General features: G+C 42.5%; 1 protein-coding gene across 1 annotated transcript in view; it reads left to right on the top strand.

Annotated features, from left to right (window-relative positions):
• B3GLCT (beta 3-glucosyltransferase) overlaps window positions 1-21,175 on the top strand; it is a 119,114-nt gene that overhangs the window by 20,952 nt on the left and 76,987 nt on the right. Inside the window, exons 3-4 of the mRNA XM_035003593.1 lie at window positions 1,870-1,909; window positions 8,008-8,117. Of these exons, the coding sequence (XP_034859484.1) occupies window positions 1,870-1,909; window positions 8,008-8,117 (150 nt within the window). The remainder of the gene's footprint in view (window positions 1-1,869; window positions 1,910-8,007; window positions 8,118-21,175) is intronic.

The raw sequence follows: 21,175 nt of genomic DNA, 5'->3' as shown, positions 1-21,175 counted from the left end.
CTCTGGAGGAAGACAGGGCATGCATTATCCCGTGGGTGGAAAAAAGGAACGTTGGGAAGAACTCAGAAGACCTGGATTTTCATCCTGGTTCTGTGGCTAGCATGACTGTTGGACTCTGGGCAAATCCTTTACCTGTTCTGAGCCTCCATTTTCTCATTTGTAAAGGGGAGTGTTGGATTGGATCATCTCTCTCTCTCTCTCTTTTTTTTAATTATGATAAAATACACATAACATAAAATTTACCACCTTAACCATTTCTAAGTGTACAGATCGGCAATATTAAGGATATTCATACTGTCACGGAGACAATATCCAGGACTCTTTCCATTTCCCAAAACAAAATGTCCGCATTAAACAGCGCTCTGTTCTCCTTCCCTGGCCCCTGGCAACCATCCCTCTACTTTCTGTTTCTATGAATCAGATGATGCTGTAAGTGGAATCGTACAGTGTTTGTCTTTTTGTGTCTGGTTTCTTTCACTTAGCATCATGTCCTCAAGGTACCTTGGTGTAGCATGTTCCAGAATGTCCGTCCTTTTTAAAGCTGAATAATATTCCACTGTGTGTGTACAGTATATTTTCTTTACCCACTCCAATGCTATTTTTAAGTCTGAACTTGTAAATTTTCCACGATCCTCATCTACCGGCCAGCTTGGGAGTGGGCAGCTTGGCCAAGGGATGGGCAGCAGGTTAGGGGTGAACGCTGAGTGGCATTTCTGGTTCCAGTATTTTCTAGTGGGCTTTTCCAAAAAGTCCGTGTTTTATCAGAAGGAAGTGTCACTTGATCCCAAGGCGTAACAAAGCAGTACCCAACTATGGGGTTCTCCTCCACTCAGCGGTATTTCTGTTCTTGAGACAAAGATAATTGTAGGAAATGCTGCCAAAGATAGACACTGTCCTGTTTCCTGTTTCCCTCTCTCCCCTTCCTGTCTATTGTCATGGTCCCTTTGGCATTCTGAGAGGATACATCTCTGTGTGGCTGTATCTTGGCTTTTGAGCTGTTCCCAGTTTTGTTGGTAAAGGCTCACAAGTGCATTTCTTATTGCAGTCTGTGAAGAAAATTGAAGGATACTTGCCACTGTCCAATTGTTATAATTATAGTGAATGGCAGTTGGAAGCAGAAAAGGACAATTAGGGAGAAAATTCCTTCCTTGTCTGCTGGAGAAGACCTTGAAAACGGCAGATTTAGCCGCTGACACTTTGCACTTTGTCAGAGAAATCTTTTACGAGCCTCTCCCCTGATCTACCCAGGATCAGGATCGGGTGTTTCTGTGCCCACGTCCAGATTTCCTGTGTCCAGAGCGCTGTAGCTCACGAACCGCAGGCTGCGTGCTCCTCGGGCCCCGTTGAGGCCCCCAGTGCTGGTCCTCAGGTGAAAGAGAACATCGTTGTGATGTTCCGGATGCCAGTATGTCGGAGCCCACAAGATGATAAATACCGTAATTAGTGGGGCTCATCTTCATGAGCCACACACTGCCAGCATTGAAACTGTCTCTGTTTTGTTTGCCATGCTTTTGAGTTCATGGGGGTTTTTAAATGAACTCTCCCAAGAACATTGTGAACCAGTTAAGCCTTAGCTTTAGCTCCATTTTACACGGGAGGAAAGAGGCTCAGTTCAATTACGTGACTTGCCCAAGAGCACGTAAGAAGTAAGAAAGGGCCTCGTGGGAAGCTCCTGTCATGACGCGGAAGCTCATCTTTGCTCTCCACCCCCTCCGCCTCCCCCCGCCCCAGTTTTAGGGAAGCATTGCCAAGCTCTCCTCTTCTCCGTCTTCCCCCAAATGTTACTGTGTACCATGCATATTTATTTGGTGTTTTGCTAGCTTTGTTATGTGAGGAGATTTATCTTTTTCTCTTTTGTCCAAAATACAGAATTTGGAGAAAAGTGGTGTCTCAAGGAAAAATGACATAGGTAAGTAATGATTTTTTTTTTTAAACTTATGAGTATGTACCCAGGTATATTTCTTGTAAATTATATTTCAGTGAAATGAATTCTCTTTCTGATTTTATTTAGAAGGTCAGTATTGCTGTGCAAATGTTCTGTCTTGGGCCTGGCCCCACATCTACCCTCATGAAGACCCAGGGAGAACACTTTTCAGATCGACATAGTGGCATGTGATTTATACTGGAAACAACAGCCAGTAGGTTAGATTGAATTCCCTTGACCCTCATTTATTGAGTTTCCAATAAGGGTGGAGAACTGGGCCAGGTGACCACTGTGGGGGTGACGGGGACAAGTAAGACACAGTCTCTGTCATTCTAGGCCCACACTTAGTGGGAGAAAAGGACTAACCTCTGCCTGGGGCCAGATTCCCCACTTGTGGACTTGCAGACACCACTTTCCCTAGGGGTTAGCTTACCAACCACATCTGTCAAACTATCCCGAGAACCCTGGTACAGAAGCAGCTACTTGCGTCATTGTAGACACCCTGTACCCCCATCACAGCCCCTGTGCACCCTTATTTGTCCTCCCTTTCAGTATATTGTAAGCATCTTCAAAAATGTGACCATGAAGTCACAGTTGTTGTTGTTGTTTTCTGGTATTGTGAGAAATATGCCCCAGTGTTTTGATGAGATGATAAGGCTGACGTCTGCGTGTTGGGTCTTTTCCCAAAGGCTGTGAACTTTGTCGATGTCGGTGGTCCCAGGGTAGGCCGGGGGGACCTCCAAGGTGGGCCCTGGACAGGAGAGAAAGGGCACATTTTCGTTTCTAGGCTTCCTTCCATAGGCCTGGGTTCTGTGGAGTCTAGAAGGCAGGAGAGGGCCCCTGGGTGGTACAGGGAGGATGGCCTGTGCTGGGCCCCGGGCATGCATGTCTTCAGCTCTGACGGAACCGCGTTGGTTCATTGCTTTTTCTTCTTTATGTTATGATACCCTGGATGGCTCAGACACTCCTCCCCATGTGGAGATGTTCTCTCTGCTGCCAACACTTGTGGGTTTGGGCATTTGTTTGTGTGTTTATTTTATGAGATTTGATGGGGCTCTTGTAGAAAATCATTATTTTTTATTTTTAGTTTTAGAGTTGGGGGGCAGAGGGGAAGGGAGAGAGAGAATCTTAAGCAGGCTCCACGTCCAGCATGGACCCTGACGTGGGGCTCCATCTCATGACCCAGAGATCGTGACCTGAGCCAAAATCAAGAGTTGGGTGCTTGACCGACTGAGTCACCCAGGCGCCCTGAAAGTCTGAAAATGGTTATTAAATGAATTAATGTCACTAGTCTGGGACATGGGCTTGAAAGTACCAAGGGGAAGTTACCTGGATAAGTAAATTGACATTCTTGCAATTACAAATGGCAAATCTAGTGATATGTGATTTGGTATTAGCATATCCAAGAAAGACCCAGGAGCCTTATTTGCCACAGTGTTAACCTGGGTCTGCAGGCCCAGGGGGTTTGGGGGGGTGTGTTACAAAAGTAGCCTCCCAGAAGAATCAGAGTCTCACCACACTCAGGGTAGGGTAGAATTTTTTCTTTTGGCTCACTGCCTTGTCAGTAGATTTCATGGGTGACAATTATTCTCACCAAGTAGAACACAATTGGAGTGGCTCTTCATGTATTGTGTGTGTGCATATTTATTCCTCAGCCTTAAGTCCTAAGGCTGCTTGCTATTCGGCTTTTATCAGAAGAACCCCACACTGATTTCTCCTCAGAGAGTCAGCAGCAGGATGGAATCCATGTTTCTAGATTACCTTGGACCCGGAAGGATTAGCGCTTAGTAGAGTGTTTGGCACGCGATAGGTGCTCAGCAACTGAGAAAAGGAAAACCTTTGATTTCTTTTTCCTTCAAGGAATTATTATTTCTCCTTCAAGGATCTTTTCTAATGGTCTCCTTGGTTCCATCACCTTTTCTTAATGCTCTGCAACTTACCACTGGCCTCAGACCCACACGGGTTCTTTCCTAGTCTTAACTGATTTCTTTATTTTCCTCTTCTGGCCCATTATGCCGCTCGTTGTTGTCAGGCACTCAGTGTACGACCCATTTATTGTACATTCCTGGAGGGGAAACAACGACCATCTGTCTTGAGTTGTGATAGTGTTTGCCGTTGACAAATTGCAGTGAGTTCAGGGGAGTGTGACTGAAGTGATAAGGAGATAGGGGGATCGTCTTATTTAGCTCCATTGGGCAGCAGGAGCTTAAGAGTCAGAGGGTGGGACAGCATAGGCAGAGAAGACCGCCACCAAGGTGAGCCCTGGGGTCTAGACTCAGCCAGAATGTGGTCCAGTTAGGGAGGGCTTAGGATGTCTCTCAGAAAAATATTTCTTGGAGCTAATATAAAGAACATCAGTAATTTAAGTATATAAGCAGCTTTCAGCACCTAACTGTGCTAACCTGGTTTATTTATTTATTATTATTTTTTTCTGGAATGCAGGTGGGGCCGAATGGCTTGTAAATGGCTGTCATTCATTATTAACAGGGTTTTAGGAACTCGGTTAGGTGTACCCTTACTCTTCTGCCTCAGCACCAGTAACTGCCCCATATGCGTCCTGTTTCTCAGCCATGCCTGTTACTGTTTTCAGAGCCCTAATTCCACTTGCTCTCCCACACCTTCCCTGTCCCCTCTTTTGTGAAGCTCCTCCCACCTCTCCTGTGGGCATCCCCAGGACACAGGGTCCTCATCGCTTCTTCTGGGAAGGCCCCACTCTCTGGGGTCCCGGATGGCTCTGTGGCCCTTCCCTCGTTTGAAAGCTATTAATCTAAAGATCCACCCTCTTGGTGTGCACTTAAATCCTTCATGATCTGATCTGGCTGAGCCAGCCTCCCCCTCTAACTTTATCACTGACCATTCCCTTCACCTTTTTCTCAGAAATGCCTGACAGACTGACTCCCCAGTCATCGATTCCTGATGCCACAGAGAGAAGGCAGGCTGTGGGCTCTGTGATAACCCTGCTTCCTTCTTTGCCCCTGATCTGCTACCCTCTGTGCCTGAGTCTGCAGAAAATTGCTGCATTTTAAAGGAAGCACAGGAAATGCCCCTTTCCAGAAGCTCTCTTGCACTTGCCACCCCCCCTTCCTCCCATAGGTCCCCACTTGGCTCTGTATTATAATGGCTGCCTTCTGACCTCTGCTCAGGCTCGCTCTTGCTGGGGCCGTGCTTGCTTCTCTCAGCAGGCCAGAACCATGCACTCAGTACAGACTTAGACATGTTTGCTGGATGAGTGCACATAGCATGTGTAATCAAGGCATGAGAAGAAGGAAGGTGATGATTTCTTAGTAGCAGGAAAAACAAATACAACCCATAGCACGTGACTCAAGTACAAGCAAAGGAGAAGAATTCCCTTTTTTTCTTCTTGCAAAGCCTCTTCCCCATGTGGAAGAACTGTTGTCTTTGTGGGACGGTAGGAATTTTGCTGATCTGGTAGAAGAAAAGGCAGGAGTTGATTACTGCAGGATTAACCTTTTGACAGATGGATTTGCTCTTTTAAAAACTCCAGTATGAATTATTTTGAATATATAGGAAGGCGCAAAGAGTAATATAATGAATATCCATGTATCTACCATCTAGTTTAAGAAATAAAACCTTCCTAATACGGCGGGAGCCTTTTAACCATGATCTTGATTTGGTGTTTATATCATTCGCATGTAATCTTTTATATTTTCTGATCGTATATGATATGTATATATATGCGTATGTATGGTATATATCCATCTTATATATATTTGTGCTTATCTTTTCACAAATGATTGATTTTTATTTTTTTTTAAAGATTTTATTTATTTATTTGACAGAGACACAGCGAGAGAGGGAACACAAGCAGGCGGAGTGGGAGAGGGAGAAGCAGGCTTCCCGCGGAGCAGGGAGCCCGATGTAGGGCTTGATCCCAGGACCCTGGGATCATGACGTGAGCCAAAGGCAGATGCTTAACAACTGAGCCACCCAGGCGCCCCCAAACCATTGATTTATATGGTTATTCCTTTGTAGCTTGCTTTTGTTTTCCAGTCTGTAGGATTCATCTATAATATCCATCTGGATTGATGCATCGAGTGCTAGTTAATTTTTGTTGCTGCATAGTATTCCAATTTGTATGTCTTATTAGTGGGTATTTGAGTTGCTTCACATTTTTTCCTTTTACACAATCCTGCTGTGAGCACTATTGTTATATATCCTTGTTTATACATATGCAAGTTTCTCAAGGATGATTAGTAGGAGTGGAGTTTCTGGGTCATCGGGAATGTGCATCTTTAGCTTTATTAAATTTTGTAAAAATTATTCTCTGAAGTTTATTTCATTTTTAACAAAAGTAAGTCTTTATAACTCCTCTTTTGATATGTCACTTACATTAATGTTTCAGATATAGTAGATCAAATATTACATTTCAGTAGAAACATAAGGTATTCGTTTAAGTCTTATCTGTGTGTCCTATTTATAGAGCCAAGAAGCTGATTTGAAATAGAGGTAGGTATGTAGAATGTTCATATTTATATAAACTCCTATAAGAAAAGAATTAGGTCATATTCAGTAGGTTGTTGAGCATTTCCTTTTAAATTTTTTATTGAGTTTTAACCAAAGCATTTTGGATTATTTTTAGGATCTAGATGGCTCACTGTGGAGCTATTTATTGTATGAATATTTGAGTGATTGAATAAATGAATGGAACTATAGAACTGAACATAAGAACAATAAAATACATGGGATAAAATTAAAACCAGATTATGTCTCTAAGTCGAGGTGTTAAAAGGAAAGGCACAGGGTGGGGGGTAGGTCCCCACATTCGTTGCTGTAAGCTGGGCTGGAGGCTACAGTTTATGTGAAGTCTGCCTTCTGCCAACGCCCCTGTCTGGAGGCAGGGTGCTGACCCAATGGCTGTTTCTGTCTATTGCTTTATTGCAAACTCAGAACCTAACATGCTTCTCCATTGTGGAGACTGAGCAACCATCTTGGCTGGCAAGACCTCCGATAGTCCTCCCCCGTCAGTGGGCCTAACATTCGAGAGGGTTTACTCTGTGCTCGTCATTGCAAGCAAGCTGGCCACCCTGAGGCGAGTCTCTAGGGGGCTGGCAAATGCTTCCAGTGTTGTTGTAGATGGGCTTTTATGCCACACTTCTTGCTGAAGCCCTGCTCCTGTGGAATTGTGGCTATTTTCCTGGAGATATCACTTAATTCTGGCTAGGTGCCCTGTGAAGTAGAGTAGAGATTATGGAGTTATTTATTTGCAAGCTCTCATGAACTGATGGGACAGAAGCAGTCATTGTTGAGTGTCACCTTAAAGAGCCATCCAGAACATGCTTGAGGTAGTGTTATTAGTTTGCTAGGGCTGCTGAAACGAAGTACCACAGATTGTGTGGCTTAAACAACGGAAATGTGGCTCACAGTTCTGAAGGATAGAAGTCTGAGCTCAAGGTGTGAGCAGGGTTGGTTTCTTCGGAGGCCTTTCTCCGTGACTTGTAGATCCGGTGGTTTCACATCATCTTCCCTCTGTGTGTCTGTGTCCAGATTTCCTCTTTGTGTAAGGACACCAAATATACTGGATTAGGACCCCCACCAACAACCTCACTTTAACTTAAGTGCCTCTCTGGAGAGACCCAGTCCAAGTAAGGTCACATTCTGTGGTCCTGGGGGTTAGGACTTGAACTGATGACATTTGGGGGACATCCTTCAGCCCATAACAGGTAATGGTGCAATGTAGGATTATGTGTGGCTTGTTTGAAGGCTAGTGGCAAACAAGATTTTCAGCTACTGGGGAGGCCAGTGTTGTAGACATTTTCATACTTTCTCACATTTACCATCGTCATTTCGACAGATGCAGGAGCGGATTCACAGTTTGTTGCCACAGATTTGATCCAGTACAGTGAGCTTATTTACTTGCTAACTTCTAGGAAGGATGTTTCAGAGATCAGTTTAAAAAGAGATTTTTGTTGCTATGATTACATTTAAATTGATTTTTTTCCCTAAGAGTTTATGGCCTGAAAGCTTGCCTTGCAGCTTTTTTTTTTTTTTTAACTTGTTTTTAAGTGTATTTCAGTTGTTGAAAAATAAATACCTGAAAACCTTTTTATTTCCTTTGGTTCTAGATTTAAAAGGAATTGTATTTGTCATCCAGAGTCAAAGTAATTCTTTTCATGCAAAGAGAGCAGAACAGTTAAAAAAAAGCATCTTAAAGCAAGCAGCAAATCTTACACAGGTATGTAGTCATGGCTGGGATGTCTGCTAGTTACTTATTTGTTGTTACTTTCATGTTTTCCAAAGTACTCCGTCTGTAGAGAATCCGTTTTATTTAGATAAGAGTAATTCTTCTGACTTGTTTTCCTTATTTAATATTGACTTGTTTAAAATGCTGTTGTTAATTCCTGATGCTCAATGCATCATCTTCTAAATTCTTCTTATTTTTTTTAAATTTAAGAGACTTGCATAATTGTGTAGGACTATTGTGGTTTTGTCATAAAGTATGATAAGAAGTGGAAGGAATAATATTTTAAAAGCAGGGCTTAAAATAGCAGGGATAATTAATATTCAAAATTTTAATACCAGGTTCTAAGGCAATTTTCATGCTGAAGTAACATTTTCATTAACCTTAGTGTTTCCTCCATGAGTCTCTTAATCTGTTTTTTAATTGGATATCATTAGTTGGACTTTTGGGTTGATTTGTAGTGTAATATCCAAGAAGGATTATGGAGAGAAAGATCGACACATGCAGGTACATATTTTAATAATGTTTAAAATAGGCATGAACTGAATCTAAAGCTGCTATGAATAATGCTGGAGGTTTGAGTAAAGGAAGATCTACCTTGTCTTGCCATAGAGGTGCTTTCTTTAGCCGAGCAAAAAAAAATTCCCCCACGCCTGCTTGCTACACTGCATTGCTCTGGCCTTCAAGACAGACATGCTTGTCTATAGATGAAGGCCATTCCTCAGCTCTGTCGGCAAGAACTCTTTGACAGGAGATGTGTATCTCTGATGCATTGCTTTCCTTCTGTTGGTGAGTGCTGGGAAATAAAGGATTGGAAATATCAATGGACAAATTAACCTTAATGGTATTCAAGGCTGAGACACTGCTGAACATAAGGTTTAGTTGTGCTTAACCTTCAGATGGTTTTTTTTGTTTTGTTTTGTTTTTAAAGATTTTTTATTTATTTATCTGAGAGAGAGAATGGGAGACAGAGAGCATGAGAGGGGGAGGATCAGAGGGAGAAGCAGACTCCCCGCCGAGCAGGGAGCCCGATGCGGGACTCGATCCTGGGGCTCCAGGATCATGACCTGAGCCGAAGGCAGTCGCTTAACCGACTGAGCCACCCAGGCGCCCCAGATGTTTTACCTATAAAATTCATCCAACCTCCCAGCATCCTCACAAGGACAGGTCTTTGCCTCCCCTCCTTGGAGGATCATACTTTCTCAAGGGAAAGGAAAGACTGGCATGCTAGAAGACAGATTGTTTTTTTGGTAATTGGAGATAGGAGCAGGTGATGAGTTTAAAATACTTTGTTTGGAAACCCAACTTTGGAGATTTCTACTAAATCTTGTCTAATTTCATCAGAGAGGCAGACATGCAGCAGCCTTGACTGGATGGCCTTCTTCCATTTGCTCTGGTAAAGGCACTAGTGGAGAGGCCAAATGAAGGCCGAGGTGGGGAGGATGGGGAATTGGTAGCCTGAATAATCCCTCAGTTGGGTCCAGACAGGCATTAATGGAATTTAGCTCAAGTGGGCCTTGGCAATTACCCCAAATGCATAATCAGTGATGACACCACGACAGACTTATGTATCCCTTACTCATATGAATTAAGAGCATGTGTATCTTCATGTAACCATATGTGTCCTTGTTCTCCAAAATACCTTCCATCTTACAGAGGCAGAGTCATGTGTTTTAGATTATATATCTTCCCCATTTAATCCAGGTTGTTCTGCTTTTTCTTCCTCCATAGCACCTTAAACATAATGGGTATTCAACATATGGCAGTTGAACTGAATTCAGAGGAAATTGAACAAATTAAAATGAAAATTTAAGTAAATTATTTTCTCTATTTAAAAACTTTTTTTGTTAATTCTTAAGTTGATAGTGGTGAATCCCTCTCATATTAACTAAAATAGCTATTTTACTTCTCCCAGTGAAACAACAGAATGTAGAGAAAAGAGTAGAGTGAAAAATTGAGTATGAGTTGGTGCTAGGAAAATATGATCTCATGAGTAAGTGAATCTTTGAGAGACAATATGGAAAAGAAGAAGAAAATTCACTTGACTACTTTAACACAGACAACATAGCAATGACTTAAGGAAGGTAGAGATTTATTTCCCCTCACAAATAGTCCGTTGGTGGGTGGGCCAGGGATTGACAGCTCTGCACCAGGATCCTTCTGTTTTGTTACTTTCCCACGGGCTAAAGTGTCTTGTCCTCATCAGCATGGTTGGAACTGGTTAACTACCGTGACATTGGCATTCTGGTGTATGTAGGACAACCAGTTTCCTTTTAAGGATATGAACTTGAAGTGGTAATACATCATTTCCATCATTTCCCCCTACATCCCATTGTCATGTGGGCATACCTAGGCTGGGAAAGGTAATATCTAGTTGGGTGGCCTTTGGATCCAGCCAAAATGCAAGGAGTTCTAATTACTGAAAGCAAGAAGGTGGTTCTAATCACTAAAAGGAAGAAGAGACAAATTGATATCACTGCTAAAGTCAGGATTTTGTTTACATATCAAGGACTCACCTAGTCAATAGAATTTATCTATGAACCTCTCATTCATTCATTCATTCATTCAGTACTTACAGAGCAAAGCACTGGGCATGTAGGCATCAGCAAAGCATAGTCCTTGTGCTTGAAGAGCCCACAGTCCAGGAGAGGAGACAGGCCCATACACGGGCAATTTTAAAGCAAGGCGGAAGTGCAGAAAGACAAGTACTGCATGATTCCACATACTTGAGGTATCTAAAACCATCAAATTCATAAAATCAAAGACCAGGGTGGTGGTAACCAGGGGAGGACCAGGGGAGGGGGATGTGAGGAGTTAGCAACAGGCATAAAGTTTCAATTACGTAAGATGACTAAGCTCTGGGATCTGCACTCCAGCATTGTACTCTGTTGTACAATAGAAAGTTGTTGCGAGGACACAGTTCATGTTAAGTGTTCTTACCACAATACAATAAAAATAAATAAAAAATCAGATACTAGTGAGGTTAAAGAGGGGGAGGGAGCAGGGAGGGTTTCTCTGTAGACAGGTGAAGGCGGCCAGGTGAGAAACAGGAGCATGTTGCGGAGGAGTTGGGCAGTGTGCGTGTCACAACCTGGAAGGTTAGGTAGGGACCCGACCGCAGGGGAGCTGTATGTCCTCTTAAGGGCCCAGGCCTTTCTCAGGGCCTCTCAGGGGGACACTCCGGGCATTTGAGAACTGTTTCTTTGAGATCCAGGACATTTAGCATCTCTGGCCCCAGGAGGAACCAACAGTCACTGTTACTACAGGTACCGCCAGTTGAAAGCGGCTGCTAGGGAGAGCCATGAGGGCTTCCGCATGTCAGCTCTGTATTTTAAAACCATCACTCGGGTGGCTGTGAGGAGGACAGCTGAACAGACCGGAGACTGGGGCAAGGAGCCTAATCCACGGTTCTTGGAAGCTGTCCAGGGTGATGCTGCTCAAAGTGGGGGTGCAGAGCTCTGCTGGTGCTTCGTCAAAGGCAGTGTGGGAGGCACTGGGCCAGGGGTGAGGGGTGGAGCTGGCTGGGGTGTTGGTGGTGGGGCGTGTGTGAGGCCAGAACCGGGGCAGTTGGGGTGAAGGGCTGAGAAGTCAGGACCGGTGCCCAGCTAGGGCTGAGGTGGGGTGGGGTGGGGCTGCCATCTGAGGCACAGGATGGGATTTGCAGGTTTGCAGGGTGCAAGATGACTTCAGGTTTCTATCCATGAAGTCTGAGGTGGAGGTGTCAGGTGCTGGAGGCTGGATATTTGTTTGCTTGAAACTCAGAACAGTTTGACCAGAAGGTGGTGGCTTTGGAATCAGGAACATACATAGGTAGTGGCTGAGAGCTTGAAAGTACTTCTTCCAGGGGAGCAGCGGGATCCTGGGGAAAACCAGGGTTTGGGGACTGGGCAGAGCAGAAGCCCTCTGGGGACGTAGGAGGAGTGTGTGAGACACAGAGAAGGTGCATTGTCTGATGTCAGGGAACCTGAAGGAATAGGCTTTCAAACAGTGATCAGTACTGTCCTGTTCCCTAGACCGGACCTGTAAGACGGGGTCTCAGAAATGTCCATTTCACTGGGCTGTCTTATGGGAATTCCTGCCTGTGTACTTACCTCAGGAGGCGTCCTCACTCAGAGCGCTTTGCTGGTGCTGGTGCTCTTGTTATTGTTATTTCTATTCTTAATTGCGGTTTAAAAAAAAAAAGCGTGGAAAATTTGCCCTCAACCCTTTTTAAGTATAAGTACTGTAAAGCACATTCACATTGTGTAACCAATTTCTGGAACTTTTTGTCTTCCCAACTGAAACTGGATCCATACCCATTACACAACAACTCTACATTTCCCTTTTCCGCAGCCCTTGGTAACCACCCTTCTACTTTGTCTCTATGAATCTGACTACTCTATGTACCCCATGTAAGTGGCATCATATAGTATTTGTCTTTTTTTTTGTACTGGCTTATTTTACTTAGCGTAATGCCCTCAAGGTTCATCCGTGTTGTAGCATGTGACAGGGTTTCCTTCTTTTTTATGGCTGAATGTTTATTATTGTTACTTTGACAGCCTTGGTCCGCCATGACGGATGGCAGGATGGCCGCCACTTTCATGGATGCTCCTTTAGTGTTCCATGTGGGCTCCCCTGCAGTGCCCTTTCTCCTCCAGGGCATCTGTCCTGCCTTCAGAATCCAAAGGGAGGCAAGACCTGCTCTGTACTTATCTTTGTATCCCCCGAGGCACCTTGTGCAATGCTGCCCGCGGACAACATTAGAAACTGCATTTTTCACTGATAGATTTTTCTCAGCTTTTAAAGCTTAGAAAGAAGTTCCATTTCGCTCAAGTATTTACCCTTTCTAGCACTTAATTTTATGCTTCTATTTTCAGTTTGCTTATACTTAATTTTTATTGTCCTTTCTGTTTACAGCTTGCACGTTAGACGTGTTTAGGAGCTGTCTTAGATTGCCACTAGGTGGCAATATTGGTTTTACGTTTAAAGACACGTAATTAAGCAACATTGTTGAGCAAACCCTTCTTTTCCAGCATTTAATTTCTGTGATAATAAATGGAGTCTAGACTAAAGCAATAAGGAAACTTCCCTTTAATTATAAGATAGTCTATTTTTCTTATTCTGAAGTTCTTTCCTAGGATGGAAGCCAACTGTGAATACTGAGGAAGTTATGACAAAACTTTAACACTTGGATTTAATTTGCACACAAGATCCAGTGTTTTGGTAGTTGAAATGGTCAGAAAGATTTTAGAGTCTGCAACTATACTTGATACTGGTTCATTTTTTTCTCTTTATAGAGTCTTTTTTTTTTTTTTTTTTTTGGTATACCTGTGATTAAAAGTCAAATTTTAAAGATCCAAAGATAGTTGACAGCTAATACAGGGTTTGCAGACAATCCTTGGGGCAGTATTGGTATACCCTGACCTAGAACTACGTGAAAATAGAGCAGTAATGTTAACTTCAGAGAATTAAATGCTGAGATGCACAAAACATGGGGGTGGGCCAAAGTCCCTTTGAGAGGCAGGTATGGCTCCCTACTTAAAATTTAACTAGAACTTGTTTTAAGGAATTGACATATCCTTGAGAAAGAATTGACAGCTCAATTATCAGCCATGGAAGTGAAGAAAGGGAGAATCTAAGGCAGAAGTTATCAGGGCATCCCCAGCACTGTGATGGGGAGCATGCTCGCTTCTTCAAGGAGGGGTCAGTCCCATGGTTTGGCAGGCGTGTGCTGTACCTCTAATTGAACAGGATGTCTGGGGCCCTCATGTCACTTGGGAACTGAACCATGAAGTGTTCAGGTTGCAATTTGGGTTTTCCCTGTAGATTTGCCCACCATGAGCATTCACAAAAGTTGCTTGCCAAGGGATGAATCAACAGTAAGTTTTATCATTTGAGTATTTATCTGATAGCCCAAAATATCTATTCCTCCCATGCTACCAGATGTCTAAAACTGCTGTCTATTTATTCATTACCCTTGTCAGGTTGCACTTGACTACAAAATCTGCCAAAAATTAAGGTGCAAAAATTTAATGGTTTCTGTGATTATTCATCTGCTTCTAGCTGTTCTCTTTGCTTTGGCAAATCATTACCTATGCTGGTTTTGCTGCAAAGTGCTAAAAAGCAGTCTTACTAAGAACACAAACATTTTTCGACCTTCCAAATGCGAATATAAAAACAGGAGCCTAAACTAACTTTCTGTCTGAAACTTAGTACTGTACCAGGAGTTGTGGCTGGAGTGGTGAAACTCTTTCCCTTGTTTCTAAAATAATTTGGGTCATTGTGAGTTGTCTTGTCCATCTCCAGATTTGAAGCTTATAAGGCACCTTATAACAGCTCTGTAGTTTGTAGTTATATGTTTCTTCTAATCAGTCAGCCAGCGGACTTTACCAAGTGCTCTTCTATGTGCAGAGTACCATTCTTGATTGCTGGGGAGTGAAGGGATAGAAAGATCCTCTAGCTCTTTGAATTACTGATGAGGTAGATGGTAACTGCTTCATGATAGAAATGACTACTATATCGTTAGGTAGGTATTAGACGTCTGAGATAAGCATCTTAAAATATTTATCTAACAAATATTAATTGGACATCTGTGGTTATCTGAGGTACTTATGAATGTAAAAGGACATCTCTAGGCAATACCCAGGGCCCTTTAGAACGACGGTGCACATCTGAAACCATGGAAGAAGAAGAGCAATATGTAAAAAGCACACGTTAATAGAGTGCCCACTGCACATGTGAAGCCTGAGAGGGTAAGGAAGACAGGAAAAATGAGCTGGAGGGCTGTCAGTCGAGAACATGGAAACCGGAACTAGAAGACAAAGACAAGTAGTCAGGAAGGGACGCCAGGTGGCAACTGGGATTTTGGGAGCAGTTTGGGTGACGTGTAAGGATGTGTTCGCAGTGGGCTATGTACTGGTCTTTTTAGGTTGGAACGGATGGAAAGTAAAATCAGTGAGGTCAGTGAGATGGGGGATGTGATTGATGAGTGCGGGGTTTCTAAATGCAGATCTGTGGATATGAGAATACAGATTTTGAAGAAGTGCTATTTTTCTCCCTCAGTTTTTTTTTTTTTCTCCCTGCATTACAGATGGAGGGGTAATGCGAAGTTACAAAGATTGGCTATTTAAAGAGGTGCACAAACAAAAGGCCGCGTGGAGGTGAGGCTGACAGAAACCCAGAAGGAGAGTTTGGGCAACAATCTCTTAATTAATCAGACACTTGAGTGTGTGTTTTTTCGAATGCCTATGTGCATAGCATCGGTGTGTCAGTTATGATTTGACTTCTGTTTTTGTTTTTTTTTTTTAAAGATTTTTTATTTATTTATTTGAGAGAGAGAGAATGAGAGACAGCACGAGAGGGAAGAGGGCAGAGGGAGAAGCAGACCCCCTGCTGAGCAGGGAGCCCGATGCGGGACTCGATCCCGGGACTCCAGGATCATGACCTGAGCCGAAGGCAGTCGTTTAACCAACTGAGCCACCCAGGCGCCCCTGACTTCTGTTTTTTGAACCTAAGAAAATTCCTTCTTGAATGGTTGTTTGTGTGGAAATACTTGTATATGTTTTTTTGTTGTTGTTATCTGGAGTGGGAGCAAACTGCTCGGCCTCTGGTGAAGACACTATCAGAGTGTCTTGTCCTTATGTTGTTGGTGGAGAGGCCATCCTCTGAGTGTCATCTTCTCCCGGATGGGACCTGGATCCAGTAACCAAGGAGAACCAAGGCTGCGATCATTTTTACTGTAGCTTCAGAAGTATGCGGTATTAACACGTGCCTAGAGTTACAGAAACCAGTATTCTCCAAAGGAATTTCACAATAAGATTAAGCTGGAAACAATAAAGGAAAGATTATAAAAGCATCATGGTGGGTTTTTTTAGTAGGTTCTAGTAAAACAAAAATTCTGGCACCATTTTGAAGTGTGAGCTTCAACCAGAGTGCAGGGCAAGGGTCATGCTTGGTTGGGGAACAACTTTGAGTGAGGAAGTCAGCCCCTGTAGGAGTGAGTGTGTGTGTGTGGGGGGGGGGGGGGGGTCGACTTCACAGTGGAGGCAGGACCTGAGACAAATACGGGCAGAAACAGACAAATTATGGTTCTGTTTTTAAGGCAACCTGCAAATACAGAAAAGCAAGTTCAGATGTGGGATATTCTTATAAGAGTTTTTGGGGGGACGGGAGGGAGGGGATGTTGCCGCTGTATACATTACATTTGGTGGTTGTTGGATTACATTTTCTGCTTTGGGCCAAATGGAGCCGAACTACCTGCTTAGACACTTCCCCACTCTCCCCATCCCCAACTAAATAGCTTTTGAAAAGAACAGATACTTCCAATTTTATTGTCTTCTTTTGTGGTATGAACTTTATTTAAAACCTGGAAGAATCTCAACCTTAACAAATAAATGATGTTTTTTCCCTGTTCACAGAAAGTTTTGTAAATCGCTATTTGCTGGAGGAGAGTTAGTCTACAGACTTTGGTTCATTAGTTTAAAAAAAAACCTTATTTCCATAAGATAAGCCAGAGCAAAACCTTTCATAGATCAGTGTGAAGAAGCTTTAGAAAAAAGATGGTTCTGTGTTTCCTGTTTTTAGAATTTTTTTTTTTTATTGTCAAGGAGACAGCATGAGGCACTTCACTGAAAGGTTAGCTTTGACAGTGTGTCGCTGACTATCACTAAATTTCTCTTTTTAGGTGAGAGCAGTTGGATGCTTACTTACTGAAGATTCATTTTTTGTAGTAACTGATAGGTGTTAAGACATCACATTAATTGTTTATTAAATTGGAGACTTGATTACATTGCTGTTGAGTAAGAATTTATTCATCCATCTATTCATTTAATAAATCCTTATTGAATATTTACTTTAAGCAAGGACCTGGGCAAGATTGGCCCCAGGAGAAAACAGGACATTGAGACCCACATTGCTTCCGAGGTGGTTGCTCAGCGATAATGAGTTCATCCCACTGTGGAGAAGGCCATGTTGTGAGCATTTGTCTCTTTTTGGCTGCCTAGCATTTGAACCCCTTCCCTGTCCTGGAGAACTGTCTCTGAGTGAGTCTGGTGGGAGCTGGGGCTTGACCCAGTAAGAACGCCAGAGGCCAGGTGCCGGGTCTCCCCGGGTTCAGGGGGAGGCAGCCTGTGATGGAGTGTGGCCAGTCAGACATTGCCACTGAGTGTCACTCAGGACTGAGTCTGGAGCCAGGGGCCCACAGAAGCCATTCACTTTAGAGTTCATTCTTTTGGTAGTGACATCCATACCCAGTGGCTAGAGGTGTACTGTGGGGACCAGCACATGCAGGTGTGCAGAGGAGGCAAGTGCTCCTTGGGGACGGGGTGCTAATGGTGGGTGATGCCCAGCAGGGTGGCCTCTTGCAGGTGAGTGGCGGTGCCCACCCTCCAGCAGGCTCATTCTAGTAGGGGACACACTGCACGTTGCTGCATGAAGCCACAGTGACGTCACACTCTGAGAACACAGGCAAGGAAGCACCCAGCCCTGCCCGGGAAGGTCAGCGAAGGCTTTGTTACGGCATTTGAACTGAGCCTTGAACAAATAGTGGACTTTGCCAGACTCCTGCCTGGAGCAACTCTGGGGACTCTCCTTGATGGAGGCAGTCATCGTGGGTCTCGCTGGTTATTAGGGAAAGGGTGAATACAAGGAAAGTGAGCCGCTCTGTGAGCCAGCGTGTGAGCTTATGTTGAGAGAGGTGAGTTGCAGGGACTAGTGAGACATCTGATATATGGGGCCAGGGTCTGGAGCAGAGACAGAGTTGGAAACTATGGCAGGATTCACAGCTGACTTTTTAAAGATTTTATTCAGGGAGGGTGGGGAGAGGAAGGGAAGGAGGGAGCAGGGGGTGGAGCAGAGGGAGAGGGACAAGCAGACTCCATGTTGAGTGCCAAGCCTGACGTAGGGCTCGATCTCAGGCCCCTGAGATCATGACCTGAGCCAAAACCAAGAGTCGGACGCTTAACTGAGCCACCCAGGTGCCCCCAGAGTGAGGATTCTGATGCAAGTATCTTGGCTCCAGAAATCGGATCCTTAAACACTGAACTGTTCTGCCTTTCATGAATGAATGAATGATTAGTTAAAACAGATTTATATGAGCTATAAAAATGTACTTAGTAATGCATTTCAAAGTAAATAGTTAATAAAAACAAATTTTATAAATAATGAGGTAATAGCTTTCTCTTATTAGGAGAAGATAGTGATTAAGACAGGTATCTGGAAAAAATATATATATATTTTAAATACAGGCTCAGGTTCCTGGAAGATAACGTTATTATAGCAACACATGTAGTCTACTGGTTCATAAATGAATACTGGATTTTTAAAGACTAGTAAATCTTTCTGATATGTGTTCCAAACAGCATATCAGACATCTTTATCATCATCCTCATAAGATATACCTCCTTCTTATGGGAGATATTATAACAATAAACAGATGTTAATTTTCATCATAATTCATGTGTTGGTCTAAAAGCTCGGTTCAATGGCTAAGACGTATATAACAGTTGAAATTTGGAAATGCAGTTGAACTGGAAACCGTCTTAAAACAGGATTCAGTCTTTCAGAGCCACTGCCTCATCCTGAACAAATGTCTTGGCTTTTGCTTTCAAATTTAGTACTTGGTCTGAATGATGAGACTGAATTAGACCATAAACTCATGTACTGCTAGGTTTATACTTTGAAGTAAGGGTATGGGCAAGTTATAAGTATTGGGAAACAGTCCGTCGAGAAGGGAAAAGGCCAGTGGCATGAAGTTGAATTAGTTGAATTCCTTCCAGGCAGAGGCAGAAAGAGTCAAGTGATCCAAAACCAAATTTGCCTAATAATTAAAGTTATTTATGATATTTAAAATATTAATCTGTTTCCATCCATGTTCAAGTGTTGTCTCTTTCACTTATACTATTAAAATTTCTAGATATAAAATTTTCATGATTTTCCTTCCATATCAAGAATGACAGGCTATCTCCATTCGCAGAGCATCGTTAGAATGCTCAGCTGTGAAATCAAACCCCTTTGCCAAGTACAGGTGATGGATTTGTGGAAGAACCAGGGAACCAGTTAGAGTGTTGACTTTGAAGGTGGTTGTTGTTCATAATGGTTAAGTGGCCTTAAGTGTGAACATAGACTTGATACAATATGAGTTCAAAGGCAGTACTGACTGCATGTCCAATAGGCTTTCTGACCTCAAAGTGTTTGTTAGGGGACCAGTAGATGCTGACGATGGAAGTAAAGATAGGGGGTTCAGTGAGATAAACAGAGTTGACATAAAAGTTTAGATGACTGTTCAACTTTTTCATTTTCTTTCCTTTTTCTGTCATTTGCCCACAGTAGGCCCTTTGTATTTTTAGCCCATCTATGTTTGCCTCTATTATGGCATTATCTCATTATTGATAGAATTTTGCCTTACCTTTTAGGTTTGAAATAGGAGTATTGTTGGGTGAATAGGATTTAAATTTAATTTAAATTGACAACAGACAGAGCTATATGCATGGGTGACTTTACTATAGCTTTTATTCCAAATGGCACTGTTGATATAACATTTTCTTATTTTCTTTCCCTTTGATATTTCATTTGAAAACTCTCTCAGTCTTCCATCCAATTACATATTTAAAAACTTGCATTGCATATAAAAGTGCTGTAAGCTGGGTATGGCAGCTGTAAGGAGGTCTAAATCTTGTGGTGGTGTTATTTGTAACATACAAATAGATAGAGCATTAATTATTACAATTCCAAGTAGTAAAAACTGAGATAAGATCATTTAATAGAAAATTTTATTGTAACCTTTTAAATTACTGTATCTGAGAGGTGCTAATACGTATGAACATATGTGCGTGTGTATTCACATAGAATATATCTATGTATACATGTATATAAATACACATACACACACAACTATATATGTGTATATATAAAAAACAAGAATAAAAGCTCTTGGGCCTTTTTGAGGATTAGCAGATGAAAATTTATTTATAATTGAAATGACCTTGGGTTAATCAAGAGTTTCTGAATGTCAGGGTAGGCATATTTTTGAGACCAAGGTATTCACACACCTTTGGAGACCGTTATAAACACAGCCCATTAGTTTTTGAAATGTTTCTATTTGGAGGTAGGCAGGTACAGAAAACTTGATTGCCATTTTTGTGTTCACTGACCGAAGCAGATATGAAACCAGGCATATGATTTAGTAAACAAAAAGGAGTGGTGATAGGGATGATTATAATTCACTAGTAATGCATAGAGTTTATTTTTGACTAGAATTTCACTCCTTTGTGCTAAGACTTTGCCTTTTTACTTTTATTGTCATGACAGATTATTCATAAGCCTGTCTTTGCATCCTTGCTGGGAAGGTGCCCTCACAGCCTTCCTGTGATACCTGCTGACATCACTATATACTTCCTATAACCAGGAAGGATAGGACTTGTATGGAAGAAGAATTCTGAGGTGTATTCATTTTTCCTCAAGAAACTTTTAAAACTAAACTACCTTTTAGCTACATTAAAGGATTTTAAAAGCATAGATGTAATACTTTGGTTCTCTTGACACAAATATTTTCATTTTTCTGGTTCTTTTCCAGTCTCTGTTCATGTATGAATTTGTTTTACATATTTGGAATCATGTCTATTTTCCCATTTAACATAAAGACAGTTCCATGGTTACAAAGTCTTCATTATTATACTTTTTTTTTTTTTTAAACGTAATCCTTTTTTTTAAAATTATTTATTTATTTATTTGAGAGAGAGAGAGAGAGAGAAACAGCATGAGAAGGGATAGGGTCAGAGGGAGAAGCAGGCTCCCCGCTAAGCCGGGAGCCCGATGTGGGACTCGATCCAGGACCCTGGGATCATGACCTGAGCCGAAGGCAGTCGCTTAACCAACTGAGCCACCCAGGCGCCCTTCATTATTATACTTTCAATTGCTACACAATAGGTCATTCTTCTTCTTCTTCTTCCTTCTTCCTTCTTCCTTCTTCTTCCTTCTTCTTCCTTCTTCTTCCTTCTTCTTCCTTCTTCTTCCTTCTTCTTCCTCCTTCTTCCTCCTCCTTCCTCCTCCTTCCTCCTCCTTCCTCCTCCTTCCTC

This window comes from Mirounga leonina, unplaced genomic scaffold (assembly GCF_011800145.1).
Source record: "Mirounga leonina isolate KUSES-001 unplaced genomic scaffold, KU_Mleo_1.0 Mir_127, whole genome shotgun sequence".
Classification (NCBI taxonomy): Eukaryota; Metazoa; Chordata; class Mammalia; order Carnivora; family Phocidae; genus Mirounga; species Mirounga leonina.
This window is presented reverse-complemented; position numbering and strand designations above follow the sequence as displayed.